The sequence below is a fragment of the Amblyomma maculatum genome, chromosome 10 (genome assembly GCF_055883805.1).
Source record: "Amblyomma maculatum isolate TAMU_Amacu chromosome 10, ASM5588380v1, whole genome shotgun sequence".
NCBI classification, from domain to species: Eukaryota; Metazoa; Arthropoda; class Arachnida; order Ixodida; family Ixodidae; genus Amblyomma; species Amblyomma maculatum.
In genome coordinates this window covers 117,218,093-117,235,079 of record NC_139353.1, presented here as the reverse complement: position 1 = coordinate 117,235,079, position 16,987 = coordinate 117,218,093, and the positions used below count along the sequence as shown (strand labels likewise).

The following is a 16,987-nucleotide window of genomic DNA, read 5'->3' as shown; positions in this document are numbered from 1 at the left end:
AACCATGAGATAAATATTGGTATTGACAATATGCGGCGTGAATGGAGTAGCAAGTGCACCTGCAATGGCTAACCATTGGTATGATATTGGCATTGACAATGGGTCATCAATGAAATAGCTGGTAATAAACAAATATTGGTAATACCATGATGGTATAATCCTGGACAGTATTGCCAAGAATCAGGTGCATGAATGAAAAGTCTAATATTATTCCTACATTGGTGGCTCCAGCTTGGTTGAACACTGGACCAGTCTTAGAACGAAAGATGGCCCAAGAATGGAGAATGTAGTAAACTGCCCAAATGCCAATATCAATCCAATATTGATGCCATTCTTTTCCAGTGATGAGCCATTTTGGGACCAATGCTGGTGTGCTGCTTTGGTCCTTCATCGACATGTCACACACCATTCTGGAGAGAAAGTTTGGGTGTGGACCCCGGTGCGTCGGCCCGGCTTGTGTGACAAACTGATTTCTTGTTACTTCGGACATTACGACGTTCGGCGCCGTGTCACGGAAGTGACATACGAAATTCTTCCAGCGGGTGCTGCGCAGCGCTCGCGTCGGCAACCGCGCTCCGAGGTCGTGCACGTTGTCCGCATGAAGCCCTATTTTACGCGCTAGTGTTCTATGCTCTTGTTTCGCTGTCGCTATTCTATCCATGTGCTGATCTTTGTTTTCGCTTGCATTGCCCACCGCTCGCTCTCCGTCTCTGATTTCTTTTATTAAGAGGGGGAGTAATTCCACCTGGTGTTCCTATGTTCGAATTGAGCCTGAACGAAGAGGACCCTGAAGTCAGCTTGCGCGCTGTGTTCGGAACTTTGCCTGCTCCTACAGCATAGCCCTGTTGTTCACGTCTTGACCTGTTGTCCACTACAATATGTTTTTAGGCACCAATTTGTCATTCATATAACATTTTAGGATCTGACTTCGATATCTTCAATGAACTCACCGCGGACACGGTGACAGCTTCTCCAATAAGTCCATACTCATGAAGACTTTAAAACGACAGCTGAACTGTCTTTTCAAAGGCGCCCGCTAAACCCGTCTTCTCTACCATGCTCGGGCATCAACGACTGGACAGTGCCTTCATGCTGTGAAATTCAAATCAAGCCTGCGCTCATCCAATATATGGCTTAAGAATTAAGTTTAAATGGACCAGAAATGCAAACAACTCTAGTGCATCACACCTTTGGCATCCATATTAAAAGGAGCGAACGTCAACTAAGAACTCGCGTCCTCTAAGTGAAAATAATGTCACTGCAGCCCGAAGCACCTACTAGTTAGCGCAGTGCGCCGTTTGCGTCAGCTGAGCAGCCCGCTGAAGGATGCGCAAAAAAGTTTGGCCGGAGGTTTTTTCTGATGCTCATGGTAACGCGTCGCGAGCAGCAAGTCTCCTGCCACTCCCAGTTCAAGCCTACGTCTTAAGCCGTTAATCTTTGAATAGAATCTCGAGAAGTTGGTGCCGGCTCTACATATCGCTAGCAATAAGTGTTTTTCTCGTGAAACTGTTTTCTTGTCCTTGAATGAATTATCAGAAAAGCGATAAATTAAAATGTGACAATTTACTTCCTTGAGATGGTTCAGAACCAGGGGAGCACGAAGGGATAAGCCCGCTGGCATCAGAACACTGTTCTATTTTGGCAGCTCGTGACTTCCCTGCCATCACCTTCACCACCTTTCATCTGCGTGCTGCAATATAGGAAACCAAAACCTTGTTAAAGCGCAATACTTGATCGCTGAATTAGCATTTAAACTGGTGCTCGCATGAGAAGTAGCTACCTTTCTGTTGAGGCAGATCGCAAAAAGAGTGAGAAGAGATATTCGCTTCCGTTTTGTAGGGAAGAGAAGGAAGAGGCATTAGTTGAAAGTAGTGACAATTATTAAATAAAATAGGAGGGTGAAATTAAATAATGACTGTGCTTCTCATGCGACTCAAGCTCAGTCAAAGCGCGAGTGCTTTTGCATTTCTGCCCATGACTAAAAAGTGATCACTCTAAATGTAGCCTCCGTTTTTCGTAGGCAATAACTCGCTAACATTATCGAAGATCCAGAACGCTTGTGAACTGAGTGCGTAAGCATCTGGGATGCATTTCAATTACTGTGCTACTGATTTCACATATGTCCCTTGCCTTAAGGCCTAGAAAGATGAAGTTTGTCACAAACTATTTGCTTTAATAAATATAACGTAAAATTTTCCGTACATAGTATTTCAGTTATTGTTAGTATTACACTTGTTGCTTAGAATCGTAGTGTATATAAATGTCAAGAATGTCGTTTTTTTGACCGCCTGTCGCGAATTTATTCGGTCACCAGCGGCATACTCAAAGTCGGGTAGCTCTGTGAGGTTTTTAAACAGTTTCAGAAAATACTATTCACAGCAAATGTACGTCTGTTCCGTCAAAGGCAGACAATCATCCTCCATGCTTTCGCTTTGTGAATTTACCCTAATAATTTGGAACAGGATTGCCAATAGTGTTGCTATTCTCCCCGAAAATATTTTTATGGTGTAAGTTATAACCATGTTTTTTCACCACGATTGCGATAATGCTATTTGAGCTGCTGCATCCGGATGACGTTTTATGCGTAATTTGTGATGCTTCGCGGTTTCGTGATATTTCCCAAACTGTCAGATGTGAAAACAAGTGCGATGTAACCGTTTTTCAATTAACTCCAAAGAATAAGAATGCTTCAAACTATACGCAGCCAAACGTGCGGGAAAAAGAATTTTTATTTCATTAACACGTTGGGAGCACTTCGGTTTGAGGCTTTGGACAAGTGTCATCGAAGAGTTCTTTATAGGCATCATTTGTGTACCTGAGGCACGCATTGTAAAATACGCTTTGACAAGAATATGAACGGCTTATGGTATTATTCATGCCCTTGCGGGCTGCAGTGTCGGTAAGAAGAATGATGCATTTATTTTCTGAAATATAAAATATTGGTAAAGCAGTAATTAACTCAAAGTTACACAGCTCCTTTCGAAGCCTGTTCTGCATATTCCAATTACCGTCTGTTAGACTTTCTGCAGTTTCCTTATGTTTGGATTAACTGCTGAATTACAAGATACATTGTAATGTCCTTCCAGGCCTTTTTAGAAAACATAGGCGCAAAGCTGCACCACAGCTCACCACTACCTTTCTATTGAATATTGGAAATGACGAAGCTCAATAAAAAAAAGTTTCTGGTGAGCATATTTTGTACTAGCACGCGTTGAGAGTTTGTTGGGATAAAAATTGCGCTTAGAGAATATCAATGTATTAAAAATTTTAGACAGTTTTCAGTAAGCAAGGCTTTTCTAAACGAGCCTAACAACATCTAGGAATTAAATTTAAACTAGAACACAATACGCATTCCTTATTTTTCTGTGATTAAAAAACCATTACAAAAGGTCCAATGCTCGATGACGGCAGCAAGGTCAACGTAATGTTTACCTACACTATCCTTTCACCCTAATGATGTCGATTACTTAAAAACTGTGCTTCGCGAATATTGCAATCTTCGGCGTTTTTAAACAAATCAAATATTTATGAATCTCTAATTTGTACGAGTGATTCACTTTATGAAATTACATATGTGGTAGTACCAGTGCAAAAATCTTTAAACATATTACAGAGTCGAGCCGCGTGTCTTGCTTATTCCAAGGTGTTTAAATAGCGCTAACATTATTTAAGTGCTAAATAATGCAAGGCCTAAAAACCAACTTTAGTGGAAAGTGCTACCCTGCACTAATTCGTTTTCTAATCCTAATTTTATTTTGATTTCAGCAGTGCAAGAGCTGCTATTGCTGAACGTCTTAACAGACGGATGATAGGTCGTTGAACACTCACTACGAACGCCCTCCAAGTAGATTTTGGGCATTTTACTTCGATTTATTCGTTGCTCACACACAAACCGTATTGCTTAGTGGTCGGCTATTGCAGCGCATTATAAGTTGTCTCAATAAAAGGCATTTTAATCATACAAAACCAAGTCATAAAGAAGCCGTCAATCGTTTTAGGTAATTAAAACAAATCCAAAGAGGTGCAAAGACTCAAGACTCCTGGTTATACTCGTGATTGGTGCTAGACCTTCCCAATTATTGTTCTGACCCGCCGGAAAGAGGTGACATATGGTACTGTTTGGGTGAACAATCAAAGGCTGCTTTTGCTTTTGTACAATGAAGAGATGTTAGAAGACCAGTTCTTACCATACTCATCCAAGTTCGAAGGGTAATCATTGTCCAAGGCAAACGGGTTTTCCAGCAGAAGAAGTATTATACAGTTCTGATAGTCGGAAAACACTAGCGAGAAATTTTTCGCCGGTAGTTTGATTTTTTCTGGAGAAAAAAAACGGACGTCAGCATGAGCTAGCATTCACCATGTATTTCAACGAAAGCGCGACCATAACGAGTGTAGGATCATCGCATCCCTGATATTTTGTTAGGGAGAGCTCTAAAGGATAGAAAGTGCTCAAGTCATTTAACCTTTTCTTATCATGTAGAAAGTTTCCATTTATTTACGTTTATGTGAAGCAGCTAGTTCAAAACGGAATGCAGGATGGAAAGAAAAAATAGGGTTGTCCGCCAAAATATACTAATGCAAAAACATGTACGATGCTTGTTTACGCCCAGAACAATACGACACTGGGTTTCAAGCATATCCTAGAAGGCTTCCATATCAGGGCAGAAATATTGCGCAAATCATGAGCGTGACAATGCACGCACAAAAGCTTGCACCGTTGCTTACACAACGACGTCTAATTAGAGCGAAGCAGAAGCCGACGCACCGTTCACGACGTCCACTATAGTGAACAACTCGCTCAGGCGTCTTTTAATTCTCAATCGTACTTGAAACCCGTAGGAGGCTGTCGCGAAGGTGTCGCCACGCACATATCCATTTCAACAGTGGCCGCAGAAAATTCGAACATTTAGCCGAGCTCGCCATGGAGGACGACTTCAAAAACGTTAGGCCTAACCCTACGAAGTATCTGCTTTACTCGATGTAACACGATCCTTATCGTCACTCGCGCAGGTATCTTCGCACTATCAGTCTCACGTCAAACTCGTTGGATGAAAACACGAATGCGCCGCTCACGATACATGGTTGCAACACAGGCCGCGGTCGACCGTGCAGCTAGCCGGGCTCTATTCAGCGGCGCAATCCGAGATGTTAGGCCTACCTCTATGGAGGTTGTTTCTTGCAGCGTTGGCCTCCATCTCTCGCCGAAAATAAAACTTGCCGTTTTAAAAGTACAACTGTTAAAACAAATAATCAAGGAAGCGTACTTTCAACCTGCGTATGCTTACGGAACAAAGCGTCACTTCGGCCTTTTTCGACCTGCTTGCCATACGCTCTTTCCTTTTACTCGTAAGAATTGCGGATTCAGAGCTCCGTCAAACCTCCGTCAGAGCACTATAGAAGACCAGACGGTACGTGTCAATTCGGGATTCCGAAGGTTCTGTTCTCCATTTTAGCCGGCGTTCGTTCCCCTGGCATGGGCTTAAAAAGCGGATGGCTGCCGTTAGTGCTCCCCTTTCGTGTATTTCGTGTATGGTGTGAAACATAGGCGATATTTTCTATCCTTGTTATCGATGATGAAGTATTGCATTAACTGGCTTCACAGAAGTCATATTATGCTTACCTATGAAAGATACTTCTGTAATTTACGTGAGGTAGTTCTCTCTCCTCATAGAGAACAACACGATTTAAAACTCAGCTGTCCACTCACTATGGATCACGGATATGCGTAATCTGCATTAAAATGTCAATACCAATGGCAGTTGTAGAGTGGCGACGAATCCAGTTTTTTTTTTTTTTGCTATATGCATATCCGCTATGGAAAAGTCTTTTTGTCCGTATTGAGTAGGACAAGGTTTGTTAAGGACCTATATATAAAGGATTTTGCCGCCTCAACAGCAGGGTAGAAAAAGAGCTGTGGTTTAGCTTCTAATGATCGTAATGTGAAGCTGTAGCTCAATTCGATCAATACTGTGTCTGTCGGTGTTGACGCAAAAGTGGCGACAGCGGCGCAGCGGCACTCTGTGCTGCTTGTCACTCACACTTTGCATCACCATTGCGGCGGCCCTTCGTAACTCGTTCCTAATGTTGTTCCAGAGTTGCCGCCTCTCCTTTTGTTTTAGCTCCTTCTCTCCTCCGCAAACTTTCAGCTCGCAACGCAATGTCCTCCGGACAGTGAGATGCAGCCAGCGGATGATCGTAGAGAGCACGGCGGCTCATTTGCTCTTCCCCCGAATCTGTGGCGCGGCTACAGCAGAGGTGCGCGGCTCGCCTGTCTATATACTCGATATTGACCCAAAGGTTTTTCCGATCTTGTGCTTATTGTCCGTCCTGAAGTTATATTAACTTCCAATACTTAAAATGCTTGCTCAGCATTGGAAAATACGCCCAGCCTTTTACCATAGCTTATGCTACAGCTTTTACCCCCTGGATGGCCTGTAGAAGCATATAAGCACTTCACGGATCCAATTGTGAATAGGAACAATCAAGCAGATAATAAAAACAAATTACGTACCTAATCCCTCCTTTACGTATATCGCATTAGTCTGATTTCTTTTTGCCACTTTATCCTCTTTTGAAATCATTGGCCATGAATAAAAGAATCCAGAATCCCTGTCCGTGTGACTGCAAAGTATTGCAAAATATATGAAAGATATGCATCTTCACATGTCCACAAAAAGCAAAAACGCCTGTCAATAGGTTGAAAAGTGTCATGTATCGAGAGCATATGAAATCTCCCATATTTCCAGTTGTACTGATATAATACATTGAATGTACATCACAAACCTTGCAATCATATATTACAAAAAGATTATTCTAAAACGATCCCTATTGATAGGCAAGTATAGTGCATTAAATGAAATCGTTTTAGTGTTTTTTTTCCTCTGTGCAAAAGTTTATTCCTTGGCCCCTATTGTGTTATGCTACTGCGCTTGGGTGCCTTCAGCGCAGGATCTCCGTGTTAAAGACAGATCGGCCACACACTTCCAAATAGAATTTCTTTAATTATATTTGGTCCGCGAATGCTTTCAGGAAATCATGGCATACAGCCGTAGAGCTTTGTTCTGGCTGCGCGGCGGTACGGAAACACGTTAAAGAAGAATGATTACCATCTATATGCTCGTAAAGCATACGGGATTTATTTCCTGCTTGCTGCAGCTATGTTGCACGAATGTGAAACGAACACTGTATATGTGGCCCCTCATGTAGTGACCGAACGGCCGACATGTGCCCTATTATGATCCGCCTCTAAATGTGGTGGTTTGAGATGGCGCCGGAGATTGCCATGATCTTGGCGTGTTAGTTCGCAACATACATCCAGATCTGGCGCATAGTTGCATTAGAACAGATCGCTTCGAGTCAAATAAGAGCACATCTGTCGGCATATATCACCATATCTGATCTGATCACAGTTCTCTGCCAAGAAACGGCTTTATTTGCTATCTAATATTCTTACTTCTGGCCGCATATCAGATACAACAGCCAAAATATGATATTTTCGTACGTGGAGGCCTTACTATAACATTTATGCGATCAATGGAAAATTTTAATATTTAGAAATGCCTTTTTTAGTATACATGGAACTTCTGACGCAGCTCTAGAGCTGCCAGATAGGTCTCTTTGGACAGCCGCCCGCGTCATCGATGTAGCATGGCAGTGCGTATACTATGGTATAGATAGTATGTGTTCTGCATGCAAAACCCACTCCCTTTACGTCCAGAAAATTGGTCTAACGTGAATTTTACGTTTGACCATGTGTCGAGCGTGATGATTAAGTCATTTATAACAAGAAGATGTGCCAATGTTGTTTTCATTTTGCACCATTTGTAAAACAGAATCCCATTATCCGGTGGTTTCGCTTAGCTAAGCACATACATACAAAAAAGCCAAATTTAGCCCTGATTTAGTTACAATTTGTACATTGCTTCGTTTAGACTTCATTTTTCGTGCCTTTTCTCTTTAGCTAAATATTTTAGAGGTTCTGCATGGTTCTTTGTTTGAAAGAGGATGTAGATTTGAGGCCTTAAACTCGATATTGTTTCAGGAAATAAAGGCCATGAAGACGGAGACGTACAAACATCTCGTTTAAAGACTGGCAGCAAAGTTAGCCTAGCGATCCGTTATTGACATAACGAAGTGATTAACAGAGTGATTAGCGAAACAGGCTTGCTTCGCTTGTCCTGCGTTCCATTTTAATTTCCGTACTTATGCATGTACAGCCGCAATCAATGTGAAGGTGATCGCGGGAGCATCGACCGGTGGGCCTTTCAAGCTGCATAGGAGCCGATTTTGGGTCTGCGAAGATAATGATTGCGCTGCCTTCTTCCCCTTCTACGCTCTTCCGGGCTACAAACAATTGCCACCTTACTGCCTTACTAACTTGCCACTTTTTTTTCTGTGCTTTCTTTCCTATCATAACAGTCTTGTGTATCAGTCGTTGCCTGATATCTTGTTTAACAAATGACGCCTCTGTGCGCTTGCTGATAAGGTGAACGAAGCGCATTTTAACTTTCTTTAGCAAAAGCTGACTAATATTTAAGACAGCACATTTGCATAACATAACTGTATCATGTAAAGGCGTAATTGTGACAGGTTACCTCTCCCTTTCGCAGTTCAATGAGCTGCTATTGTCGTTTCACGACATATTTCTTAGACATTGCTTTATTCTTTTGTGCATACCCTTTCTTTTTCATTGTTATTGGTATAACCGGGCCATGTTGGCGTACACATATTTTGATAACACAGACATAGTCTTACAACCCACACATATTCCCGACTGGTCATTTATAGAAAAAAAATAAAAGAAAAGCATCGCCGAAAAGCGCTAGGGTGAAGCTTTCAGCGAACATTTCATGCTTATCAGAGCCTGTTCGTGACATATAAAGGCCGTTTCTTTTGTTGGTGCCTTCAGTCGGTGTAGAAGTGCCAAGGAGGTAAAAGGTGGAGGAAAGAAGCAAAATATTAGGTCTACGAAAGGCAGGCTTCTCAGAGAAAAATAGCTGCCATAGTAGACGGACCACAGAAAACTATATCCCAGGCAGCACAAAGCATTGGGCCAATGTTGTAAGTACGACGGCAAACAGTGGCCCTACATTGGGCCAGCCTAACCAGCATGCTCCCAGCATAGGATATGCCAGTCAACACAATATCCAACAATGGCCCAGACTAGCCAATGATCGCCCAGTGTTGGCGCTGCCAATAGCCAACACTGGCTAGCTTGGGCCAAGATGTACAGTGAGTACCCAATATTGGCACTGCCGTGCGTACAGAATGTCTATATTGGACCGAGATTGCCGTTGTTCCTCCAATAATGGACGCACCGGGTTTTAAAACTGGCTATAATGGGCCAAGCTGTCCTGCGTTCCTCCGTCGTTGGGTTTTCCGTTTTTTAAAACTGGCTACAATGGACCAAGTTGTCCTGTGTTCTTCCGGCATTGGAGGTTCCGGTTTTTAAACATGGCTACAATGGACAATGTTATCCTCTGTTCTTCCAGTATTGGTGTTCAGTTTTTTAAAGATGGCTACAATGGACCAAGTTGTCCTGTGTTCCGCCGTCGTTGGCCGTTCCTTTTTTAAAACTGGCTACAATGGACCATGTTGTCCAGTGTTCTTCCGGCGTTGCCCGTTCAGTTTTTAAAACTGGCTACAATGGACCAAGGTGTCCTGTGTTCTCTCGACGTTGACCATTCCGTCTTTTTAAACTGGTTGTAAAGGACCATTGCAATTTGTCTTGTGTTTTTCCAGTATTAGCTATCCCTGTATGAAAACTTCCCACGATGGACCACTTTGTGCCCTGATCTCGCAATTGTCATTGCCATCCTAAAAACGCAGCTTTAATGGGCTGCCGAAGTGAATATTTTCCGTTGACCATTCAATCAAAACAAATTCTCCATTTTTATGGTTGAATACACGTGCGCTGGATGCCAAACCGCGGCATTTAATTCCGACAACATTTCAGCCGATCGTTAGGACCTCACAGAGTACCACGTACGGGACGACAATTACTATAACGCATTCAAGCACGTACCGCTGCAACTGTCTGGATTCGTCTTTTCGGTGCGCTCATATGCGGCGCACCTTTGGGGGTCAGCTATATGTTTTTACGGTTTTAGCCTATTGGCATGCATGCAGATTTCGTCGCAGGCGCATACGTTTGTCGCACAAATATATCTGATGATAGCACGACCGTGCGACCACATATGTATACCCCAGACCGGCTAGCACTCACGACCCAATATGCCTGTATTGGACGCCGATTACATCCCTGCATCTATACTTAACCTATAGTACAAATCCAGTTGTCAGTGAGCACGCGCATACAAACGAAATCGTGTCGTCATAGCATGTTCATGTGACATTAAATTAGTGATTAGAAGGTAGCTTTTTCATTGCCGAAAAGGAAAACGTTGCCTCAAGTTGAAGGAACAAATGACCATTTTCTCAGCGATGTTTTTGTTCTAGTGCTTTTGTATTATCCATAAGGAACTACGCGCAGCATCGTCTGTTTACCTGGAGAAAGGACCGAATAAGATGTGTGTACTTTCTAGACGCAATCACTGGAAAATGAAAAGCCGGAAGACTCGCGAGGTTACCATTTTAGTTTTGGGCATTCACATGGTGGTAAAAAAAATGACAGTTTTTCGTGCAGACTGCGAGCATGAAGGCCCCGGTACATTTATATGGTGCACAACATATATATCGCCAATAAACAACAAAAATAGTTTGTTCCGCCTATTAGTTTAGAGTTTGACCATTCCAACCGCGCTAGGCGCGTGGCAAAGGAATAAAAAAAACTGTACAGGAATGAAAATAATGTGCGCTGTTGAGTCATTCGAAAAAACGAATGCAGCCAGAAACACTGTTTTAATGAGGCAGTTTTCCATGCCCTTTCCAATTCTTTCATTCTACTAAAATGATTTGGAATACGTTGCTTGCTCATTGAACGTTATCGTCTTTTTGTGCAATCCGCGTTAAGGTGAAGGTGATTGCGAAAAACGTTTGTGTGTTGCCTGATGCCACAGCGCATCAGGACCTCGACGCGCACAAAATTGATTCTGAATCATTCATTGCTGTGTCTGTCACCGTCGATTTGCGAAGTCGAGACAAAACATGAGCGAAGAAATATTGTTACAGCTGGAGAATGATGAGGACGAAGTGGCGCGCTCGTTTGTGGAAGATTAAGAAAAAGAAGTGCGTCGAATGGGGGGCCCTCGTAGCCTGGCTCCTTGGCTGTTCCTCAATGTATATATCTTTAATCCTCTTTTGTAAATATATTTCTCCCTGTTACAAAATTATATGCCAAAATTTAAAAACCTTGAACAATTCACAAATTCCGTAGAATGTTCAGAACAGCGCGGTGCGCTATAATTGGACAAAGGCTTTATCGAAGTGGCCATAATTACTTGCGCAACAAAATTATGCAAGGTGTTTTAATGGTTTTGAAAGCTGAGGTAGTGTAGAATAGGTGGAAAAAGTTTAAACAATGTGAAAACTGTTTTTTTCCTAAAAATTTTCAATGTTCGCTGTTTTCTGTAAATTAGCGCGATCGTATCTCTGTATCCAAACGTCATAAAAATATGAGCTTTAGCTGTTTGCGGATAATTATGCTGAGAACATACTGTGGAATTATTGCTGCTCTACCATGAACCTTTTCTGAAATAAAGGCCTGCAAATTAGGAAAATTTTCGTTTCCTGGGCCGATGTTGAGAATTTTTATAAAAAAATCTACTCATACCCGAAAAGCGAACATTAACTGAATACAAATAAAAACATGTATATATTTAGTCAGATAATTTTCAGCTAGCTAACTTGAGCATAATTTGTATAATCTATAACCAAAGTTGGCCAGAATAGAAGAGAAGCTCGGAACTCCGCCTCTTTGACATTATTAATCAGTCATCAAACAATATATAATATTTTGAAGTAAATATAAAAGGTCGAACGACCATCCTTTGTTCGATCATAGGTGGCGAAAGGGAGGGGACGCGCGCATTTGTCGATGCACCAACTGTATGGATTTACGCAAGAATGTGGATGGTAGATGGGGAGGCTTTCTATTTTTTTAGAAAATGTTATGTCCGTGGTTGGCTTGAAGAAACAATGCGTTTGCGAACACACAAAACAAAACTATTTATTAGAACTCGACTCGAGCGGTGCGCGCTGGCGGCCGCTCATCGGCAGGGTGGTCCGATAGTCACGGCTGGCCGGTGCAAGCAGAAGAGGGCTGGGTAAAGGAGGAATGGAATGTTGAGAGGGTCGTTGGTCCTTCGTTCCCACGCGCAGCCCTTGCGAACACAACACCGCGGCGGGAATCGCCCACTAGTTGAGCGGTTCGTTGTTCCCCCTCGCCTACGCGTCTACGTGCAAGACACAACAGAAAGCATCCCCAGCTGCGCTGCTGTGCGGCCTCCTCCCGAAGCGTTCATTTCAGAGCTTGTTGAAGACGCTACAAGACTTGTGACAGCTTCTTAAACCTTTCTTTAATTTCTTCCCTCATTAATTTTCTTTTTCATTGTACTGTGCATATTTTTCTCTTGCGCCTATACATGTCCATGTGCTCCGGTTTGTGCTTGCTACATATCAGTGAATAGCTGAGCTGTGAAATGTTGCCGGAGTACGGATTACAGCAACGGCGGGATACCATCGGCATTATCGGACTCAGTGAACGCCGTCATCTTAGACCGTGAGTATATATCTTTGCAGCATTCCATTGCTTCATAATTGGTTTTATATAATCTCCTACCAGTCCCAAATGTTCTCTTTCCGTATTCTCCTCGAAACAACTGCGCGAAGCATGACTTCAAGAACTAAGCGAATTTTCGTCCGGGTTACATGCAAGCAAGTGCGTGGACTTATTTGCTGGCTGCGATATGAATAGCATTTGCGCCGAAAATAGAGGAGCCGTGCGTAACAGGTGTGTGTGCCATCAACGCGTGACAGAACACTGCAGGCAGCCATTTGCGCAGTTTTTTGACTGTGCAGCGCGCCGCAATCAATTAGTAACCAGATACTATGCACCCGGCTTTGTACATATATTTTGGACAGCCTCTCTTCTGCGCGCAGGAAGCCATGTTCACACAGTTTTTGGATTTTGTGAAGAGTTAAGGGCAGTTTTTTGTTTTCAGATGTACAGACGAAGTTTTGAAAACTGTTCGTGCCGTCTGTGCAAGCGAATTTTACAGTGGGGCGGACATTATGTGCTTGATGCCGCTTGATAATTAGGCTATAATTAAGTCATAATGAACCTCCACTTTTATAATGGTTAATATCATATTGAGGAATTGAAAGCCGTGAACAGCGCAAGTGAGCCCCTTTTCAAAATTTTCTTAATCGACGCCCCCCTTCTGAGCACGTGCCTTCAGGTGAGGGCGTTATCAGAAAGCGGCGACAATAGGAGAGCGATTTCGCAGACGCGCTTCGAAGGCGGGGGAAAATAACAATACAAGCAAAAAGGCACATAAGCCGTGTGTGCACTGCGTCCCTGTCACTGCAAAGTAAACAACCTGCACGCGGGACACAATGTACAAAACATTGACGGCCGGTATGAGGCAACCATATCGTCCGAAATATATTGCCCGCGAAGCGCTCGATCACGGCGCGCACTTTCAGGCGAAATGGGACAGGCCGTCAGGTCCGCCTGTTCGGCAATTACAGCTCTTTGTACCTCACGTACCGTACCGTATGCATGAAGTGCACGCCATAGCCATCGTGCAAGAATGTTAAAACCGAAGCAGCGATCCACGTATTCCAGTTCTATAGGAAATCATTTGGGAGTAGAAAAGAGCAACTTAATATGATGTGCATGGTTCTTTAATGAACGATATGTATAAATGGACGGTTGAATAGTTACAGTAATGGAGTGTTCCGCTAGAATTGTTTACGGCCGTGACCGCAATAAATATTACTCATATTGGTCTTAGCTTTAAGCTCTGGCATTGATAAGCCTATCTAAAGAACCGACTGGCAGTGACAGGTTGTTTACAGCTGTTGATCAAAAGGTAGGCCATCATGCTATTATTGCAGGCATATTTGCTTCTTTTTGTACCTCTGTTTACTAAAACTTAATTTTGTTCCCCATTCCTAGGGACGCTGCACCTCTTACAACACTCACTGTTCAGTCGCTTTTATTCAAGGTACAAAAAGGAGGAAATGCGCATGCACTCATAGGATAGCCCGTCTTTCCGTTAACAGCTGCAAATAACACGCCACTGCTCCTCGGTACCTTGGAGGAAGTTTTCAATGGGGTTACCTGAGATGCCTAGCAATTGCTGTAATATTTATACCAATCACTGCAGTGAAAAAGAAAGGTAACACTGCATCGCTTTAACTGCTGCATGCACCTATAAACGTGCCTTAATTTTATTGCCTATTCTTATAGACGCAGGACCTCTTGCTATAGGCTTTGTTCAGTAAGCAACCGTCTTTCATTGCTTCAATTTCTATCTCTCCACCACTTTCTTGTTGCTCTGGGTGTGATCATTTGATTTCATTGTTCAAATCATATTTTTTTATCATGTGTGAATGATTTAGCCTGCACATACATGCTTTCATTTTTTTAGATGCGCATCGGGATCGTTTTCCACGTAGAAATGGATCGATTGAGTTGTATCACTGGTGCGAAAACCGACAACCCCCAGAAGATATGTGTCCTGTGGTTGGAAGGGCTATAAAGAAGAGGAAAATCAGCGGAAAAGCCTGCCTAAAAAAAGGTAGCACTGCATCACTGTAACTGCTGCATGCACCTTTAAATATGCCTTATTTTTATTGCCTATTCTTATAGACGGTGGACCTCTTGCTATTGGCTTTTTGCAGAAAGCAAAAGCCTTTCAATGCTTCAATTCCTATCTCTCCATCACTTTTTTGTTACTTCGAGTGTGATCCTTTGATTTCATTGTTCAAATCATATTATTTAAATCGCCGGTGAATGATTTCGCCTACACGTACATGCTTTCTTTTTTTTTTTAGGTGCGCATCGAGAGTGTTTTATACGTATAAATGGGACGATTAAGTTGTATCACTGGTGCGAAAACCAACAGTTCGGTACCCCCAGAAGATTTGTGTCTTGTGGGTGGCAGGGGTATAAAGAAGAAAGCGAAATGCTGATCAGGGTTAGAGTCTGATTACTTCTGTTATCCCATTTCACTTGCTAGGTGATGTGACATACATGAAGCACCTTAGTATATTTTGTGGTATACTCACTGAAAATTGTGTAGACATTAACTTTTTTCTCATTCAATTATTTTGAGTGACGCACGAATTGGAATAAAACGAAGTCATCCACACGTCTAATGCCCATTATTGTGCTCATCAACGCGACATACTACACCGTCGGCTTCTGGACTGGCGCCTGCTCGTCGCGAGCGCAGCTGCGGGGCGTGCACTTGAGGGCCGGAGCGCGGTGCGTGACTTTTCGTTCATTTCCCGTGACCCTGGATCGCGGATCGCCTGGCTGGCGCGGATTTCAAGTCGCCGACGCAACCCCGCCCGCAAGACGACTCCGGATGTCCCGCGTCGGCAAGGCCAGCAGCACTATTCGAACCGCAGATCATCCACGGTGTGTGGAGGTGTGTGTTTGTGTGTGTGCGAGCGCTGGGCTCTTGTGTAAAGAAGCCGCTGAGGCCAGGAAGCTCATTCCCACGGGACTCGGGCTGTCCGGCAAGGACGTACGTGACCACGGCGGCGGATTTGAACTCTGGAATGTGCACGCGTGATGTTGTGCGTACAGGATGACGGGTGTGAGGAGGAAGTATGCTGGAGCCTATTAGCCCCGCTCAGAGAGTTTACTGCGTTCCTATTGGCGTAACGATATGGTCTTTGTTTAGGGAGTCTATTTAACAAGCTGTCAGGGGTGATTTCAAAAAAGGAAAGACCAGTTGCAATAAACATGCTGTAAACCTGGTTCGACTCCGGGTAGTACTCCAAGGTGCCCAGCAGGTACAACTCAACAGACCGCCGGTCAGCGCAACCGAGCACGGCGGGTGAGAGGAGAGCCCTTTCGAATGCCAGCAGCTGAACAGACCATCGCCCTCTGGACGAGCACGGCGGGTGACAGCGTGGAGAGCGGCTTCGAAACATAACTCCCATAGACATTAGATGCGTGGATGAGCTCGTTAATTGTGTTCCTATGTGAGCGTGCAATAGTTTGCCAAATATATTAATATGTTAAAAGTTGTTTTTACTGTTAACCGGAGTAATACATATGCTCCATATCATAGCATTATTCGCCTGTAGTTTGTATCTGCTCTTTCCTAAATTGTATTCTACAAAGTATACGTGTGTCATCTCGTACGTCTATTTAACTAGCGAACAATTTGCAATCGAATCCCTTTTGTGATGTTGTTTCAGCTACAAATAATGTATGACAGTTGTGACAATATAGGTAGCTTTAGGTATAACGTATAGCGCGAAAATCTTTAATATATGCGATGATATTTTTATTCATTGCATTGGCTTAACCAGCCTGTTTATTATTAGAGACGAAATGAAAACAAATATGGATGTCTTCGGACAGGAACAGTAATCGTGGTGCCATGACCATTTTTTTTCAATTAAATTTTCATATGTCGTGGGCTAATGTCTCGACACAAAGGAATGACCCTTAGGTTTGCCAGATGCGGCGTAATATTCTCGAAAAAAAAAAAACTCCTATCACTAAAGCTGGAAAACGCCGTTTTTGTCGTTTCAAAAAGTTGCACGTTTGGAGGCCGGCTGGTTGCGTAAAATTTTGTCATCCACTGTTTTTTACTCACCGCATTTGGAACGTTTACTTGTATAAGAAGTATTAGAAGTGTGTTTCAGTGATGCAGTTGATTTAGTAAAAAATCGCAAACTTTGCTTCACGAACAACGCGCTACAAAAGTATTAATGTTCAACCTTACATACTGGCGTGACGCGTTGCGTTGCTTGCACTAAAACATTCTGTGTTTATTACGCAGGTCATATTGTTAATTTAAGGCAGAATCTGGAGCTCTAAGCTGCTATGTGTGTTCTC

The 16,987-nt window shown here is 43.1% G+C and overlaps 1 protein-coding gene across 5 annotated transcripts in view; it reads right to left on the bottom strand.

Moving 5' to 3' along the window:
• The window catches only part of LOC146177308 (uncharacterized), a 141,975-nt gene that overhangs the window by 21,971 nt on the left and 103,017 nt on the right, over positions 1–16,987 (bottom strand). For 3 of the 5 annotated variants that reach the window (XM_084580422.1, XM_084580426.1, XM_084580425.1), the window contains 3 exons: positions 6,512–6,621; positions 4,188–4,316; positions 2,712–2,924 (listed from right to left, as the gene is read on the bottom strand). In XM_084580422.1, coding sequence (XP_084436548.1) covers positions 2,737–2,924; positions 4,188–4,316; positions 6,512–6,621 — 427 coding nt within the window. In that variant the 3' untranslated portion in view covers positions 2,712–2,736. Of the gene's footprint in view, positions 1–2,711; positions 2,925–4,187; positions 4,317–6,511; positions 6,622–16,987 lie in introns of those variants that run through there. The other 2 variants (XM_084580423.1, XM_084580424.1) reach the window with 1 other exon arrangement.